General features: G+C 33.0%; 1 protein-coding gene across 1 annotated transcript in view; it reads left to right on the plus strand.

Annotated features, from left to right (window-relative positions):
• LOC119613948 (insulin receptor substrate 1-like) overlaps positions 1-19,525 on the plus strand; it is a 209,619-nt gene that overhangs the window by 108,558 nt on the left and 81,536 nt on the right. The window contains exon 3 of the mRNA XM_037970026.1: positions 9,550-9,676. Within this exon, the coding sequence (XP_037825954.1) occupies positions 9,550-9,676 (127 nt within the window). The remainder of the gene's footprint in view (positions 1-9,549; positions 9,677-19,525) is intronic.

A 19,525-nucleotide genomic window follows, 5' to 3' on the forward strand; every position in this document is an offset into this window, starting at 1 on the left:
GGCTGGTATACCACGATTTATGGAATCGGTAGTCCCAGATGTCCTTAATAGTTCCCTATTACTAGTTTATCCCAAATAATCTTAGGATCCCTGAAAAGTGGTCAAGAAATTCTAGAGAGGATTTGTGGTCATTATGGAATTTTAAGGAGGGGCTGGTATACCACGATATATGGAATCGGTAGTCCCAGATGTCCTTAATAGTTCCCTATTACTAGTTTATCCCAAATAATCTTAGGATCCCTGAAAAGTGGACCTGAAAATTGGTGAAGAAATTCTATAGAGGTACTACATACATATATTTTACCTAAGGTAGACGCAAGAGTACAACAGTATACTGTGATATCCAAAGTGTTATACGAAACTTAAAAAAAACATGAGGAATACTCTAAAAGTTTCCTATACTTTTTTTATTTTCCCATTTCGTTTTATGGGAACCTAAATATATTTATAAGAAATTATAGAAATTTTTATTAATTTTTTTTAATAGGTAGGTCTACTAGTTTTGATAAGTATAAAATTTTAACAATAAGTATTTAATAAGCATAAATGCATATGTATAATTATGTGTTATCATATATTTATAATATAAGTTTTTTTATTTTTAAATAAATCCCAGCCCCTCCTTAAAATTTCATAATGACCACAAATCCTCTCTAGAATTTCTTGACCAGTTTTCAGGGATCCTAAGATTATTTGGGATAAACAAGTAATAGGGAACTATTAAGGACATCTGGGACTACCGATTAAATATATCGTGGTATACCAGCCCACAGTGGGGCAGAATCCAAATTTTTTGGAAATAAATCTGGCATTTCTAAACGGCTGATCCGATCGGGATAAAATTTGGCGTGAGCGTAGCCAAGGAGTATTCGAGTTTAAGTTTTGAAGATGAACCCTGCAGATGCCCCAGGGACGGCGCTGTGGCGGCTCAAAGTAGGGTACCTACGACATGTAAAATTTTTAAACTCGTGCCATTTTTTTGTTTTTCAAGATTTTTATATTTTCTGAAAGCGCTCGACGAGATCTTGAAAAAACATGCTTGGACATACTACTTATCTCTTATAATATCCGAGTTATAGGCATTTAAAAATTTAGTGATACAAAATTTACCATACCTTGGTCCGCCTTTTTTTGAATACCGGGCGTAATTTTGGACCAAATGGACTCAATTTTTCTTGTTAGTTAGACAACAAAATTTCCAATAATATACAAAAAATTTCAGATCAATATCATTTACAGATCCAAAATTATACGTTTTTTAATTTAAAAATTCAAAAAATTTTAGATTTTTGCAGTTTTTTTCCAAAAATGTGTCTTAACTCTTTTATTAATAAAATAAAATTTTCTTATACATACAACAATTTTATAGTTTTCTAAAAGGTATCTTTACGCAGAACGCTTTGGCGTAAAAAACTTGTCCTATTTTTTGAAAATGTTGCCACTGCGTCCTTCCGAATATGACCTATTTTTTTATCAAAACTTCAACTTTGGGCGACATGTTCTAAAATCCCAAAGATGGGATCAGAAAACTGAAAGCAGTTTTGGAAACCTCAATATGTTTTCTATTTACTCCAAAAGTATTTTCCCAGCCCTGAAAGAAATGTGGACCATATGGGCAAAAATGTAAAAAATCCCATTTTTGGGATTTTCATTCCTATTTTTGGGAATTGCGGGATGCCCTTTGACCTTTTCAATTTTTTTTGCATTTTTTTATTTGAAATGACAAATTTAACAAGCGTTGAAAATTTATTAAATATTTGTTTAATTTCTAAAACTATGATTTATATCAAAATTTTAGTAGGGTCGCAGATAGCTACAACAATTTAGTCCATATTTATCCCTTAATATCTATTTTTAGTTAGATATGGAAATTCTCGACCCTTTACAAAAAATTCAAGCCAATATCTCAATTACATTCAAAAATATGTTCATTTAAACCTGTGTCCTTTAATTTCATCTTTTTCATATTTTAGTATTAAATATGTCAGAACATATTTAAATCTTATATTTACCTATTTTCTATTTGTTTGCTTATCCTTATAATTGAAAGGTCCTATTATGCTCAAATTTTCAGAAATGTATAACTATTTTTTACCTAAATTTTTTCGACAGATCATTTCGTTCTGTTTTGTTTATGATCATGTAGGTAAAAATATACAGGCAATGATAATTTCGATTCATTCACTAATAAGAAATATCAATAACTGAATTACAGGTTATAGTAATATAGTCCTAAATGTTAGTAGGTAGACAATTCGTAATTTTTTACTTTGGAATACCTGTATCGGAAATGACAAGAATTGGTATATAAGTAAACTTCTCAGATTTTAAGTACCATATTTAATAAATCTACAATGAAGATTACATTAAAGTACGAAGAGTTGTGTTCCGTTTTATGTAGTGTATCTTCAAAAGGGCCAGAAAGAATTGAAGACATTTCAAATTATATAAAAACTACATATAGTAGAAAAGTAGACAAAACAGGCATATCAAAAATTGAAAACTTTTTAAAACTTTTTGATGTAAAAAGTAAGTCTGTGGATGGAAATCAAAAGAAATTTCGATTAAAATTTTGTAGTTAAGGAAAGCTCTGCATGAAAAAGGACACAATATATTACCATCATACAAGGCGATCCAGGAAAAAAAAAAACAAACTGTCCTACCATCACCTATTGCTGTTAATGATGTGGAAGCTTGTATTGATATATCATCTTTGCTCGAAAACACAGCATCAAGAATTGTGTCAGACTTTTCAGGAGGCCAACTAAGGAAAATTCATAACTGTGATATTGTCTTAATGTGTAAGTGGGATGTGACGGTTTATCAGCACTTCCAGAATACAAACAAGCTTGTGGAAGTCGGACATTAGCAGACTACAAAAGTGTATTTATGTCATCATTAGTGCCATTACGAATTCGTTCATATTCCCTTAATCCATCATCGTCAAGCATCGGAAATTCATTTGAAGATATATGGATCAATACAACTCCGGGTTCAAAAAATTTTTGTAGACCCATTGGATTTGAATATATAAAGGAGTCAAAGAAAACAACAAAAGATTTAGTGGAATATTTAAAAGATGAAATAAATGCACTGGAGCCCATTTGCATAAAAATAAAGGAATTCTCTATTAACGTATCATATCAGCTAAGCTTAACAATGATTGATGGAAAGGTCAGCAATGCCATAACAGAAACTTCTTCCTTCTGGAGATGCTCAATATGTAATGAGAAAAAGTCGCAATTCTCAAATATAAACAAAAGCAGAAGTATTAATGAAGAAGTCCTGTCTTTCGGAATTTTACCACTTCATGCCAGAATACGATTTTTGGATTACTTTTTACACATAGCATACGACCTCAAATATAGAAGTGTGCCAGAGAATCTTACTAAATCAACAAAAAATAATGAAGAATTGAAAGAACTGAGAGCTGCGGAAAAAAGCAGAATCCAAGAAGAATTTAAAGTTCAGATGGGATTAAACATCGACAAACCACTTCCAAGTTGCGATAGTACAAATGACGGTAATACGGCGAGAAGGTTTTTTCGTGATTTTGAAATTACTTCAAAAATAACTGGAATCGACAAGGAGTTGCTTCGAAGATTTAAAACTATTTTAATGGCACTGAATAGTAAACATAAAATTAATGGAAATCGATTTGGGGAATATACATCTGAAATTTCTAAATTACTTGTATCTCTGTATCCATGGAGGGAACTAACACCAACAGTACACAAAGTATTGTGTCATGGTCAAATAATAATTGAATCGAATATTCTTCCACTTGAAGAGTTAACAGAAGAAGCCCAGGAAGCGAGGAATCGAGATTTTAAGCATGTTCAACTATTCAGCTCAAGAAAATTCTCCAAGCAATCACAGAATGAAGATATTTTTAATAGTTTACTTCTATCTTCTGATCCTGTTCTTTCAACTATGCGAAAAAGATGGATTTGTTATGAAACTCTATCATCTCAAAACAAGGAAGATTTAAAGGACTTATATTACCTTCTGGATATGTATACCGATATGACAGATTATTTTATAGAAAATAAGTAGTGTTAGGAATTAACTATATAAGTAGGTTGTAAGAATTAATTGTATTATGTTTAAGATAAACAGTTCAAATAAAAAAAGCTATTATACTAACTGATCATATTGTATTAAATTGTGTTTTATATTTCGGTGGGCGGGAAAGGTGGTTTGTGTGGGGTGATTAAGGTGTTGTTGTGCGTGGCTCATAAGAAAATTATAATTTTTTTATTGTATATACAATGTTATAGTCTTTAATAAAATAATTAACTAAATAATTTTTAAAAATTGTCAAAATATTTTATTCAACACCAAATGTATGTTCTGTCATACTTAATACTAAAATATGAAAAAGATGAAATTAAAGGACACAGGTTTAAATGAACATATTTTTGAATGTAATTGAGATATTGGCTTGAATTTTTTTGTAAAGGGTCGAGAATTTCCATATCTATTGTAAAGAAATAATTACTTTAAAAGTTAAAATATCGTCTTCTAATGCATCATAATGAACTAACAAGGAATATTATTGAATACCCGATCCAAAAATGCTCCTATAAGTAATATTCAGGTCAATTACCAAAAATTTTAATTTTCGGAACTAAAAGTGGATTCTTTCCAAGTTATTGTGTAAAAATATTTTATTATAAAGTAATTATATTGAAACAGGTAAAATTTTCATACATTTTGTTAATATCATGAAACCAAATATATATTGAAATGATCTGTATACTTACTTTTGTGACGTAAATTTTGCAGTTATTTAGCTTCACCTTAAATGAGAACTCAAATAACAAAAATATACAGAAAAAAAGTAGTGAATAATAATTATTATAATTGTTTTTAATAAATAAATGTGTTACTTTTTTGCTTTTTGAAAAAATAATATTCTTTTTTAAATAAAACCAATTATCAGTATTTCTGTATACTTATTTTTGTGATTAAATGTATTTTGTCATACATAAATCATATTTCACATTCTTATTTTGTTGCAAATAGCTGAAATTATGTATACGGAAAACTTACCACAAGCCGAAAATAAGATTTTCGCGTATCTTTTTTTTGACAACAAAATAATAAAAAATGATATTGTAACAATATCGTTTTCACTAATAAAAATATGATATCATAATCGCCCTTATAAGGCAATACCGTTTTTGCTATCATATCGTTCTTTGGTTACGAGATTTACGAGATTTATAGTTACATAATGGAATGCAAGGGGCTTATGTAAAAAAAATTTAACTCTAAAACATTGCTTATTGAGTTCAAATATTTTTTTTTTTTTATAGATATCCCAGTGGCCTCCGGTAGGTTAGTGGTTAGTGTTCTAGACTGGTAGACCGGAGGTGGTGGGTTCGATTCCCACCTGAGGCACTGGTTAAGGAGCGCACAACAGGCCCGATAGAGGCCTAGGTGTATTTCTTCGGATTTGATGTATATACATCCTCCTTTCAAACTAACTAACTAACTAACTAACTATAGATATCCCACTCCACAGTGGACTAAACGCGCAATCTAGCGCGAAATTGGTGTTTTCAAAACAAAATTTGTACTGCTATTATATTAACATCGGTGTAAGCAGTCAAACAAGAGCAATAATTTCAATTTTTCGGAACTAAAAGTTGATTTTTTCCAAGTTATTGTGTAAAAATATTTTATTATAAAGTAAATATATTCAAACAGGTAAAATTTTCATACATTTTGTTAATATCATGAAACCAAATATATATTGAAATAATCTGTATACTTACTTCTGTGACATAAATTTTGCACCTATTTAGCTTCACCTTAAATGAGAACTCAAATAACAAAAAATATCCAGAAAAAAAGTAGTGAATAATAATTATTATAATTGTTTTTAATAAATAAATGTGCAACTTTTTTGTTTTTTGAAAAAATAATATCATTTTTAAATAAAACCAATTATCAGTATTTCTGTATACTTATTTTTGTGATTAACTGTATTTTGTCATACATAAATCATATTTCACATTCTTATTTTGTTGCAAATAGCTGAAATTTTTTAAGATTACATATGTATACGGAAAACTTACCCCAAGCCGAAAATAAGATTTTTGCGTATCTTTTTTTTTGAAAACAAAATAATAAAAAATGATATTGTAACAATATCGTTTTCACTAATAAAAATATGATATCATAATCGCCCTTATAAGGCAATACCGTTTTTGCTATCATATCGTTCTTTGGTTTATTGGGTATGTATATGGGTCATTTCGTGTCAAGTGACCCAACTTTAAAAATCGATGTCATCCGAGGTTAGTACAATTGGATAGTAGTCCAGACACAAATTTTCAGCGCTATCGGTCCAGAACTGTCGGACTTAGAGGGGTTCAAATTGTACATTTTGGTCATATAGGGTTTATTCAAATGCGTGTAACTTTTCACAGTCCTAGCAAAAATGTTCCAAAGGAGTTCAGATAGTTATTTCTTTAATGTTTCAAAAAATTTTTTATTTTTTTAAAATGAATTTTTTTTTTAATTATTTTTTTTAAACTCCAATATTTTCTTTCTTTTTTTTGCTCAAACGAAAGCTTAGACAATTTACCTTAAGGTATTTATAGTCCCACAATGGGATGCGAGTGGGATATCTATCAAAAAAATTATTTTTTAACTTAAGAATAAGATTTTTTCAATATTTGGCACTTACTCTAAAGAAAGCTTAGACCATTTCCTTTACGAGATTTATAGTTACATAATGGGATGCAAGGGGCTTATGTGAAAAAAATTAACTCTAAAACATTGCTTATTGAGTTCAAATATTTTTATAGATGTCCCACTCCACAGTGGACCAAACGCGCAATCTAGCGTGAAATTGATCGAAAAAATTTGTGTGTTTCAAAACAAAATTTGTACTGCTATTATACTTACCATGTTCCTGTGGTTAAGGGTAAAATTTTTATAACTTATATAATACTTATATATATAACAAAAATTAACGAAATTCACCCAAAATATTTATTATTGTCCTAGGCAGTTTGGTATGGAAAATGAGCAAAATCGGTTCTCACCGGGAAAAGTTATGAATCAAAATTTGAAACAACCTCAAAAAAAATAAGCATTTTTTACACATTCTGGTGTAATTTTCTCGAAAACTATGAAAGATAATTCCATAAAATTATAAAATCAGCATACATTCGTTTCTACACAAGAGCTTTACTCCTGCTGAAAATTGCCAGAATCGGTCCACAATTTCATATACCTCCCATACAAAAGTACATATTCCCGGAAAATGGGTTTTTTGTTAATAACTTCCGTCACAATGTCGAAATCTTTACAAAATTTTACAAATTAAAATCTTATGTCAATAGAATTCATTCAGAGAAAAAATTTTCTGGATCGGTCCATAATTGGTCATAACTCCCATACAAGGTCCCCTCCCGAAAATCACTTAAACGCGCATAACTCATTACTAACATAAGACATTCATATAAAATTTGGTACAAGTATTACTCATGTGCACAGAAATATTATTGTGAAATTTTTTTCCGATCGGTCCATAATTGGTCATAGCTCCCATACAAGGTCCCCTCCCGAAATCAAATTGATATCCATACATTTAGCACAACAGAATTTTGAAATTTTGTTTTTATATACACAATTGTTCATAGCTCCCATACAAGGTCCTCTTTCGAAAATCTCTTAAATGCACATTACTCATTACCAAATAAAGCTATTGATACAAAAATTCTATTTTAAGATTTTTGCACGATCGGTTCATAACTCACATAACTTATTACTAAATTATGATATAGATACAAAATTTTACTGAAATATAGCTTTCATGTCCAGAAGTTTTGCTTAAAGAATTTTTTACGATCGGTCTATAATTGGTCATATCTCCCATACTAGGTCCTGCCCCTAAAACCGCATTTAACTAGTTGCATTATCAATTTGTGTAGAACAAAATTATATATATGTATTTTGAAAATCCTTAAATCTTTCACACACATGCATACATGCAAATTAATAAAAATCGCCAAGCGTTGGTAATGTTCAATAAATCTTGGAATTGTAATAGATTTGAGCTGTTTGAATCTAGGGATTTTTCTATTTAAGATATGAGAAAACTTATTTCTACAAATATTTGATCAATTAGAAAAGTATTAATATAAAAGCAGCTGGTGGAGGGTATTTAAGATTCGGCTCAGCCGAATATAGCACTCAAACTTGTTTTTTTTTTTTTTGTTTATTAAGAAATTAATATCGGTATAAGCAGTCAAACAAGAGCAATTTTTTAAATATTTTTTGCAAATTTCATATAAATGCTTTGATAGTTTGAAGTGATTTTTTAAAGATCGTGAGAAGTTAATTACAAAATTATTTCATATTTATTAACTAAAAGGAATGTTTATAGAATTGTATAAATATGTAACATTTTTATGATATCGTTCCCCAAAAAATTAAGATCGAAAAGTGTTGGTATATTCAAGTTATTTTTCAAGAAACTTCAATTTTTTTTAAAGTTTTTAAATACTACTCCCGCTTACTTCTGTAGATATTTAGTATATTGTATTTTGACATACTTATAATATGCACCACGCCTTTGAAATATTATTCCCATTCTATCGATATTGTAGCTCATTTAATTTTATAGTCACATTCCAAATTTCAGAATTCTATGTGCGTTCTAAGTCGAGTTAAACACTATTGCGCGCTAGGTTAGGCATTTGGTCCACTGTGCTCTCCCAATAAGTATCCACAAAGCTCTTAATGGAAATGGTCTAAGCTTTCATTTGAGCAAAAAAAAAAAAAAAAAAACAACAAAAGCGTCCAATTTAAAAACAAATATGGGAAAATTTAGTGCAAATATTGGAAAAAAAAATTATTCTTAAGTTAAAAAAATTTTTCATAGATATCCCACTCCACACAAAATGTCCAACTTTGACCCACCCTAAGTCCGGCAGTTCTGATTTGCGTTATTTCTTTAAGTATAGAAATTAGGAAAAAAAAAGTGGAACACTCTTGTTTAACTTAAGGAAGCTTAGAAGCTGGCCTATTTTTAAATCACCTAGGTTTTTGACAAAATCTTATGAGAATTACATTTCAACACTACCATAAAATTTCAGCCCCAAATTTTAAGTATTCTATTATTCATGTAATTGGAATATATTCTTAAGATTGATAAAATTTAACTCAAAACAAAATGTTATCAAACAATTTCGTATTAATTTTACTAATAAAATTTGTTAAATAATTGGAAAAATAAAAAAAAAATAATAAAACTTCTTTAAAAAAAATAAAAACCGACAGTAGAGAAAAAAAAAACGGTTTTAAAACCGGTTGAGTCGATCACCCTAATGTACATACATTTAACAAAAACGAGCTGCTAACTAACTTGCTGTTAACTTTTTTATGTGAAATTTGACAAAGCAAAACGAAACAGCTTGTTACTTAGCGTATTTTGTTATGAATAAGTCCACAAGTATTTTACTCATAGTAAAAATAGTATTAAATTTAAAATAATTTTAATAATACATAATAAATTATGTTATTTAGATATGAACTCTGTGGCTGCTTTATCTTTGGGTCCTGGATGTAAAGTAAACATGAACCTTATAAAACAAAATTGCTCAGCTAAGGTGACAGATATTAACAAAATTATATGCGGCAATATAGATGACCAGTAAGTTACAAATTAATTTTGCCTTATAGTATTTAATTTTAAGTCACATTATACAAATCATACACAGTCAAACCCATTTATAACGAACTCTGGGGAACCAGTCAAAATAAGCGAAGTTCGTATTCAGACGGCTGAAATTTTTGAAGATCAAAATATAACGTGTCATTTTCCGTAATTAAAATAACATGGATTATAAATTTATTGTAGAGTTTCAATAAAAAACTACAACTGATTTTATTTGTTCATATATGTAGTTCTGAACAAATTTAAGTTTTTTCAAACAAAGTGGAATAGGTTAGGTTACGCTCGCTAGCAAGCGAGTTTACTCTTAGGCCTTGTGGACCATTGTGATACCCTTAGAATTACCATTCCCTAATATTGAGAGAACTTGGTTCGTTCGGTCTCCGTGTAAACCAGTCGGAGCTTTTAATAAAACCGATCATGTTTATTAGTGACGCATCTCTGAGACAGTCTAGATCTTGGAAAAGAGCTCTACCAAGATAGAGTAGTCTGTGTTCTTGTAAGGCTGGGCAGCCACATAGAAGGTGTTGTACCGATTCCACTTCTTCTTCTTCTAAGCAGCTTCTACAGAAGTATGATTTGGGTAGCCCATACGTTCCGACATATGTCCAATCATACAGTGCCCAATAATTATACCAGTTAGAAGCCTAAACGAGTTCTTACTAAGAGACAAGAAAGTCCTAGTCCTATCTGTTGTCAGAGTGGGCCAGAGCAGTCTCGATATTCTACAAGTGGTGATATTTGACCACCTGAGATCCGTCTCACTCAAAGCCCATTCATTAATCAGTTTTGATAGGATCGTCAGGGGAGTGTGTATATATGTTGCGCAAGGGTTAAGTCTAGAGACGACCCTTTGGTTGCGCATTCATCAGATATTTTATTTCCCCGGATGCCCTCATGTTTGGTAGTTTATACCTCTACCACAGGTATGAAGAAGACACTGCCGCTCCTCTGGAGTCAGACGCAGACCAGGATGCCGCTCAATATGAGTTAGACGCAACCTAGATTTAGTTTCGAACAAAAACATTCGGACTGACAGAACCAGATTGTACCTTCCAGCCGCTGTTAACATAGGAAACAGACGCTAGGTATGTTGCCTAGGTAAACCAAACCACAGTCCCGGACCGACATCAAAAAGAAAGGGAGGATTTGGTAGCCGCCCTAACTAAGGGAACAGACGCTACCAAATTGAGGTCATGATCGCTAGGCGACCGAAGATGGTCATTTACCCCACAGCCGCTCTTAATATAGAGGACAGACGCTGTGAGGTATGTGGAGGGTAGTTCTTAGTTCACATCCTTAGGATGCTTAAGCCTCTGCACCGTGCCCGAAGACTCAAGGTAACTACCCGCAGCAAAGTGGAATAGTTTATTATGATATCAACACATAATTTTTGAAGTTCTTTATAAAATAAAAAAATTTATGAAATTGTACTTGAGGGACTGAAAAAGCACTTAGTTTTGTCCAAGGATTCGATATAAGAGATGTTTCTTGTATAAAATAGTTATGAAAATGTCAGGACTTGAGAAATAGTTCGTAATAACTGAGAATTAGTCATAATCGAGTTCGTTATAAGCGATTTTGACTGTATGTATATTTATATATCAATGAAACAGGCTCACATACATACATATATCAGAATATATTCAACATTTTGAAGAATTGATGCAAATATTTTGTAAAAAATGAAAAAAACGGTACATTTGCGAATTAAATGTGTAAAAGAATTTGGATCAAAGCATGCTCATTAAAGTGTCCCGTGGAACAATCCTTTTAAGAATATTATGTAGGAATACTTCTCAAATGATGCGTATTAATAAACTGAACACGAGAAAAATTAATTTTTTTTTGGAACGGTCTTCAGCTCCCTACCACGCCCACTTCGTATGTACCAATTTTGGTATACTGATACTTGACGTATTAAAACTTTGAAATTTAGTTTTTAAAATATTTAAGTTTTAATTTATTTTATTTTAAATTAATGGGATTTATACTTTTACATAATTTGAAAAAAATATAAAAAAATATTTTATTAACTCCGAAGTTACTGTACCTCGTTTTTGGCGTCAAAATCACAAGCTACGGTTTCACCAGCAGGAATCCTAATTTCTAACTTCCGGAATTACTGCAGATAAAACCACACATTGGTTGGATCAATCGAGAGTAACATCCTAAACCATATTTGTCATATTGTAAAGGGCCCCTGCAGAAAACAAATATGAATCTTTTACTTTTGTTCCATATTAGATGAATATATGGAATCGAAAGAAACCATCTGCAAAGAAGAATTGTTTAAGACTTTAAAAAAACACAAAGTAACACAACAAAAAAGAAAGCTGAATTAATGTAAGAGAATGAGAGAGAACAATTGATAGTTTTTTATATATAGACTTTGATATAAGCAGGCTGTCAAAATCCATAATAAAAATTTTACATTTAATGTCCATGTTCATTCAAATCATCGGATAACAACTATGCACTTTACCTATGATGACGTGTGAAGTTAGCCAACAAATAAATCGCCTGTACATTCAAGACACTGTATATCCTGCCACAGACGAAGAAAAATCAAACCTCCCAAACTCATTTTGTCCTTTGTGCTGCCAACAATACAAAAATTCGAACATATGGTAAAAATTTTATAAACTGCGTTTCCTCTGGTCATTGTAACATATCCAATAATAGGATCAGACTTTCTTAAACACTATGGATTACTAGTTGATGTCAAAAATAACTGCTTACTAGATTCAGAAAACGACTGGCATTTCTTCAAAGCTTCAAGATTTCAATTTAAAAAGCATTTGATGCGATTCTGGCAAGTTTCAATCAATCCTTAAGGAATTCACAATACCTAGCGATAAACTGCCGTCAGTTCTCCTCACATAGAGAGAACTGGGTCACAGGTGTATGCCAAAGCACATAGATAGTCTCCAGAAAAATAAAAAACTGCCAAACAAGAGTTTGAGTACATGCTTCATCTTGGTATTTGTCGACTATACAAAAGTTCTTGTTCCAGTCCCCTTCATATAGTGCCAAAAATATGTGGCAACACTATGGGGATCCCGTTCCTCATATTCAAGTTTTCGCATACATGCTTGCCGGTAAGAAAATATTTTCCAAAATTGGCTTGCTTAAAACATATTTTCAAATACCAGTTGAAGAGAGCGAAGTTCCTAAAAGTTCCTATAACTACATTCGAGTTATTTGAATTCACTCGAATTACAATCGGTCTTAGTAATACCGAACAAACGTTTCAGCGGTTCATTAATGACATTTTACGTGACTTCTATTTTTCATATATCGATGATATTTTGAGAGCATCAAAAGATGATGAAGAGCATGCGGACTACCTACGGAAAATTGTTAACTGACTTCGAGGATATGGAGTGAAATTTGGAGGCCATTGCAGTTGAACTGCAATATGGATATCATCCCAGGTCTCCGGAGTGTAATCGAGGGTGTTAGCGGCGACGGTAGTTGTTGTTGCTGCTGCTGTTGTTGTGATTGCAAGGGAGAGGGCGGAGGGGTAGCGTAGGAAGATGACGATGTTGTTGTCGACGGCGCTGATGAATTTCGAAGTTGTTGTAAGCAGCATGGGGCGACGAAATTTTCCGACCACTCTCGATGATCATTAAGTCCGGAGCAGTTCCTGAGATGACACCAGCCCAAACAAGATTTGCACCTTAATTGGATGGACATATGGTGCAGTCGGTTCTGCAAACTGTGCAGAACCATGGTCTGGGATTTAATTCAATTCCGGCACGGACCAAAAGGATGCGGAGCAGCAATGCCGAAAGATGTTGCTCCGCTGCAGAAAATTGTATTGTTGTTGCTGGGGTTGACAGCCCTTGGCCGAATAATTCGGGTCATTCCGGTACGTAGAACCGGCTGTCGGGGAATGCCCCGTAGAGTTAAACAAGGCGTACCTCAAGGTGGAGTACTATCGCCACTTTTGTTTAACTTCTACCTCTCTAAGCTCCCCGCACCTCCACAAGGCGTGGAAGTAGGGTTGCCAGATTCCGATTCGCAAAAAGCTGGACATTGGGTTTTAAAAAGCTGGACAAAACAAAATAATCTGGACATAAAAAATACTGAAAAAATGTTAATTTTGGTTTTGTGTAAATAATTTCACAGTGATACACCAAAAAAATGCAGGGGTTCTCATATACCAATTCCGTTTTATTATAGTCGATAGAGTACGAATATATTTTTAGTTTTCCCCGATCACATCGTTAATTTAGTTTTTAAGAGCAAAAGATGTGAAAACGCGCCATTTTTTAAGTTTTAAATTTTAAAAATCATAAGCTTTACGTAAAGAAATTGACTATCGCTAGCAATAATAGGTCTTTTCGCGTACTTTCCAGCAAGAAATATCCAGTAACTTTATGATAGAGAGTAATTTTTAATTTACTTTCAATCAAAAAATATCCAAAAAAGTACGCGAACGCAAATTTATAAAAAATTGCAAATTTTTGTTTATAAACAAACAAAACACTAAAAAACAAATAATTGAAACTATGATTTTTCTTGTTCTAAAAACTACTAGTTCTAGAACGAGTGCAAATAGAACCACTTCAGATTCTTAAACAACAGCCTTGGAACTAGTGGTGTCGCCATTACTTCTGGAACCCGTTTCTTTGAATATTGTTGTGGTTCTTAAATACTTCTAAATAGTTTTCAAGGAACTAGTTCTTTGAAACTAGTTATACATTGCTACTACATTAGTTCAATGGAAAGCATACTGGTTCCGAAACAAATTCTTGGAATCAATTGAAAAAAATGTCAAAAAATTAAAAATTTATTTTTATGGAAATAGAAAACTCGTTCAAATGTATATTTTTGCATTCAACTGAGCTACAAGATATTAAAAAGATCCCTAATTGAATGGTACCGAGAGAAGGGAAAGTTAGCTGCTTGTAACGTATATCCTTACAAAAAATATTTTAAAAAATTTATAAAAAATAAAAAAGAGGTGCTGAAGAATTATCTTAAATTTTACGTAGGATATGTATATGTATGCAAGTTTTGTAAATAACATTGTGCAATAATAAAAATTCCTCAACAGTTTCTCAAAATTGCTCCTAATCTTAATAATTTATATTATAAATATTTGTTTATACGTTCTGTAAAGCTTCCCTGGAACTAGTTCCGAGGTTGACAAATTCAAACAAAAATCATTGATTAAGGAACTAGTTCCAAAAGCATTCAAAAGAACGAGTGTTGACTCCATAACGCTTCCTCAGAACCAGTTCCGAAGGTGACAATTTCGAACAAAAATCATTGGTCTCAAAGCCAAACTAGAACGAGTTCAGGCTAAAATCATGTGTTCTAGAACTAGTTGTAGAACTAATACAATTTTTCCTGGGATTGTTTTAAAACTTCATGATACAAACATATTATTAAAAATGTCCATGTTCATTCAAATCATCGGATAACAACTATGCACTTTACCTATGATGACGTGTGAAGTTAGCCAACAAATAAATCGCCTGTACATTCAAGACACTGTATATCCTGCCACAGACGAAGAAAAATCAAACCTCCCAAACTCATTTTGTCCTTTGTGCTGCCAACAATACAAAAATTCGAACATATGGTAAAAATTTTATAAACTGCGTTTCCTCTGGTCATTGTAACATATCCAATAATAGGATCAGACTTTCTTAAACACTATGGATTACTAGTTGATGTCAAAAATAACTGCTTACTAGATTCAGAAAACGACTGGCATTTCTTCAAAGCTTCAAGATTTCAATTTAAAAAGCATTTGATGCGATTCTGGCAAGTTTCAATCAATCCTTAAGGAATTCACAATACCTAGCGATAAACTGCCGTCAGTTCTCCTCACATAGAGAGAACTGGGTCACAGGTGTATGCCAAAGCACATAGATAGTCTCCAGAAAAATAAAAAACTGCCAAACAAGAGTTTGAGTACATGCTTTATCTTGGTATTTGTCGACTATACAAAAGTTCTTGTTCCAGTCCCCTTCATATAGTGCCAAAAATATGTGGCAACACTATGGGGATCCCGTTCCTCATATTCAAGTTTTCGCATACATGCTTGCCGGTAAGAAAATATTTTCCAAAATTGGCTTGCTTAAAACATATTTTCAAATACCAGTTGAAGAGAGCGAAGTTCCTAAAAGTTCCTATAACTACATTCGAGTTATTTGAATTCACTCGAATTACAATCGGTCTTAGTAATACCGAACAAACGTTTCAGCGGTTCATTAATGACATTTTACGTGACTTCTATTTTTCATATATCGATGATATTTTGAGAGCATCAAAAGATGATGAAGAGCATACGGACTACCTACGGAAAATTGTTAACTGACTTCGAGGATATGGAGTGAAATTTGGAGGCCATTGCAGTTGAACTGCAATATGGATATCATCCCAGGTCTCCGGAGTGTAATCGAGGGTGTTAGCGGCGACGGTAGTTGTTGTTGCTGCTGCTGTTGTTGTGATTGCAAGGGAGAGGGCGGAGGGGTAGCGTAGGAAGATGACGATGTTGTTGTCGACGGCGCTGATGAATTTCGAAGTTGTTGTAAGCAGCATGGGGCGACGAAATTTTCCGACCACTCTCGATGATCATTAAGTCCGGAGCAGTTCCTGAGATGACACCAGCCCAAACAAGATTTGCACCTTAATTGGATGGACATATGGTGCAGTCGGTTCTGCAAACTGTGCAGAACCATGGTCTGGGATTTAATTCAATTCCGGCACGGACCAAAAGGATGCGGAGCAGCAATGCCGAAAGATGTTGCTCCGCTGCAGAAAATTGTATTGTTGTTGCTGGGGTTGACAGCCCTTGGCCGAATAATTCGGGTCATTCCGGTACGTAGAACCGGCTGTCGGGGAATGCCCCGTAGAGTTAAACAAGGCGTACCTCAAGGTGGAGTACTATCGCCACTTTTGTTTAACTTCTACCTCTCTAAGCTCCCCGCACCTCCACAAGGCGTGGAAGTAGGGTTGCCAGATTCCGATTCGCAAAAAGCTGGACATTGGGTTTTAAAAAGCTGGACAAAACAAAATAATCTGGACATAAAAAATACTGAAAAAATGTTAATTTTGGTTTTGTGTAAATAATTTCACAGTGATACACCAAAAAAAATGCAGGGGTTCTCATATACCAATTCCGTTTTATTATAGTCGATAGAGTACGAATATATTTTTAGTTTTCCCCGATCACATCGTTAATTTAGTTTTTAAGAGCAAAAGATGTGAAAACGCGCCATTTTTTAAGTTTTAAATTTTAAAAATCATAAGCTTTACGTAAAGAAATTGACTATCGCTAGCAATAATAGGTCTTTTCGCGTACTTTCCAGCAAGAAATATCCAGTAACTTTATGATAGAGAGTAATTTTTAATTTACTTTCAATCAAAAAATATCCAAAAAAGTACGCGAACGCAAATTTATAAAAAATTGCAAATTTTTGTTTATAAACAAACAAAACACTAAAAAACAAATAATTGAAACTATGATTTTTCTTGTTCTAAAAACTACTAGTTCTAGAACGAGTGCAAATAGAACCACTTCAGATTCTTAAACAACAGCCTTGGAACTAGTGGTGTCGCCATTACTTCTGGAACCCGTTTCTTTGAATATTGTTGTGGTTCTTAAATACTTCTAAATAGTTTTCAAGGAACTAGTTCTTTGAAACTAGTTATACATTGCTACTACATTAGTTCAATGGAAAGCATACTGGTTCCGAAACAAATTCTTGGAATCAATTGAAAAAAATGTCAAAAAATTAAAAATTTATTTTTATGGAAATAGAAAACTCGTTCAAATGTATATTTTTGCATTCAACTGAGCTACAAGATATTAAAAAGATCCCTAATTGAATGGTACCGAGAGAAGGGAAAGTTAGCTGCTTGTAACGTATATCCTTACAAAAAATATTTTAAAAAATTTATAAAAAATAAAAAAGAGGTGCTGAAGAATTATCTTAAATTTTACGTAGGATATGTATATGTATGCAAGTTTTGTAAATAACATTGTGCAATAATAAAAATTCCTCAACAGTTTCTCAAAATTGCTCCTAATCTTAATAATTTATATTATAAATATTTGTTTATACGTTCTGTAAAGCTTCCCTGGAACTAGTTCCGAGGTTGACAAATTCAAACAAAAATCATTGATTAAGGAACTAGTTCCAAAAGCATTCAAAAGAACGAGTGTTGACTCCATAACGCTTCCTCAGAACCAGTTCCGAAGGTGACAATTTCGAACAAAAATCATTGGTCTCAAAGCCAAACTAGAACGAGTTCAGGCTAAAATCATGTGTTCTAGAACTAGTTGTAGAACTAATACAATTTTTCCTGGGATTGTTTTAAAACTTCATGATACAAACATATTATTAAAAATGTCCATGTTCATTCAAATCATCGGATAACAACTATGCACTTTACCTATGATGACGTGTGAAGTTAGCCAACAAATAAATCGCCTGTACATTCAAGACACTGTATATCCTGCCACAGACGAAGAAAAATCAAACCTCCCAAACTCATTTTGTCCTTTGTGCTGCCAACAATACAAAAATTCGAACATATGGTAAAAATTTTATAAACTGCGTTTCCTCTGGTCATTGTAACATATCCAATAATAGGATCAGACTTTCTTAAACACTATGGATTACTAGTTGATGTCAAAAATAACTGCTTACTAGATTCAGAAAACGACTGGCATTTCTTCAAAGCTTCAAGATTTCAATTTAAAAAGCATTTGATGCGATTCTGGCAAGTTTCAATCAATCCTTAAGGAATTCACAATACCTAGCGATAAACTGCCGTCAGTTCTCCTCACATAGAGAGAACTGGGTCACAGGTGTATGCCAAAGCACATAGATAGTCTCCAGAAAAATAAAAAACTGCCAAACAAGAGTTTGAGTACATGCTTTATCTTGGTATTTGTCGACTATACAAAAGTTCTTGTTCCAGTCCCCTTCATATAGTGCCAAAAATATGTGGCAACACTATGGGGATCCCGTTCCTCATATTCAAGTTTTCGCATACATGCTTGCCGGTAAGAAAATATTTTCCAAAATTGGCTTGCTTAAAACATATTTTCAAATACCAGTTGAAGAGAGCGAAGTTCCTAAAAGTTCCTATAACTACATTCGAGTTATTTGAATTCACTCGAATTACAATCGGTCTTAGTAATACCGAACAAACGTTTCAGCGGTTCATTAATGACATTTTACGTGACTTCTATTTTTCATATATCGATGATATTTTGAGAGCATCAAAAGATGATGAAGAGCATACGGACTACCTACGGAAAATTGTTAACTGACTTCGAGGATATGGAGTGAAATTTGGAGGCCATTGCAGTTGAACTGCAATATGGATATCATCCCAGGTCTCCGGAGTGTAATCGAGGGTGTTAGCGGCGACGGTAGTTGTTGTTGCTGCTGCTGTTGTTGTGATTGCAAGGGAGAGGGCGGAGGGGTAGCGTAGGAAGATGACGATGTTGTTGTCGACGGCGCTGATGAATTTCGAAGTTGTTGTAAGCAGCATGGGGCGACGAAATTTTCCGACCACTCTCGATGATCATTAAGTCCGGAGCAGTTCCTGAGATGACACCAGCCCAAACAAGATTTGCACCTTAATTGGATGGACATATGGTGCAGTCGGTTCTGCAAACTGTGCAGAACCATGGTCTGGGATTTAATTCAATTCCGGCACGGACCAAAAGGATGCGGAGCAGCAATGCCGAAAGATGTTGCTCCGCTGCAGAAAATTGTATTGTTGTTGCTGGGGTTGACAGCCCTTGGCCGAATAATTCGGGTCATTCCGGTACGTAGAACCGGCTGTCGG

The sequence above is a fragment of the Lucilia sericata genome, unplaced genomic scaffold (assembly GCF_015586225.1).
Source record: "Lucilia sericata isolate MDLA Ls3-8-SP2 unplaced genomic scaffold, ASM1558622v1 Contig000041F_arrow, whole genome shotgun sequence".
Classification (NCBI taxonomy): Eukaryota; Metazoa; Arthropoda; class Insecta; order Diptera; family Calliphoridae; genus Lucilia; species Lucilia sericata.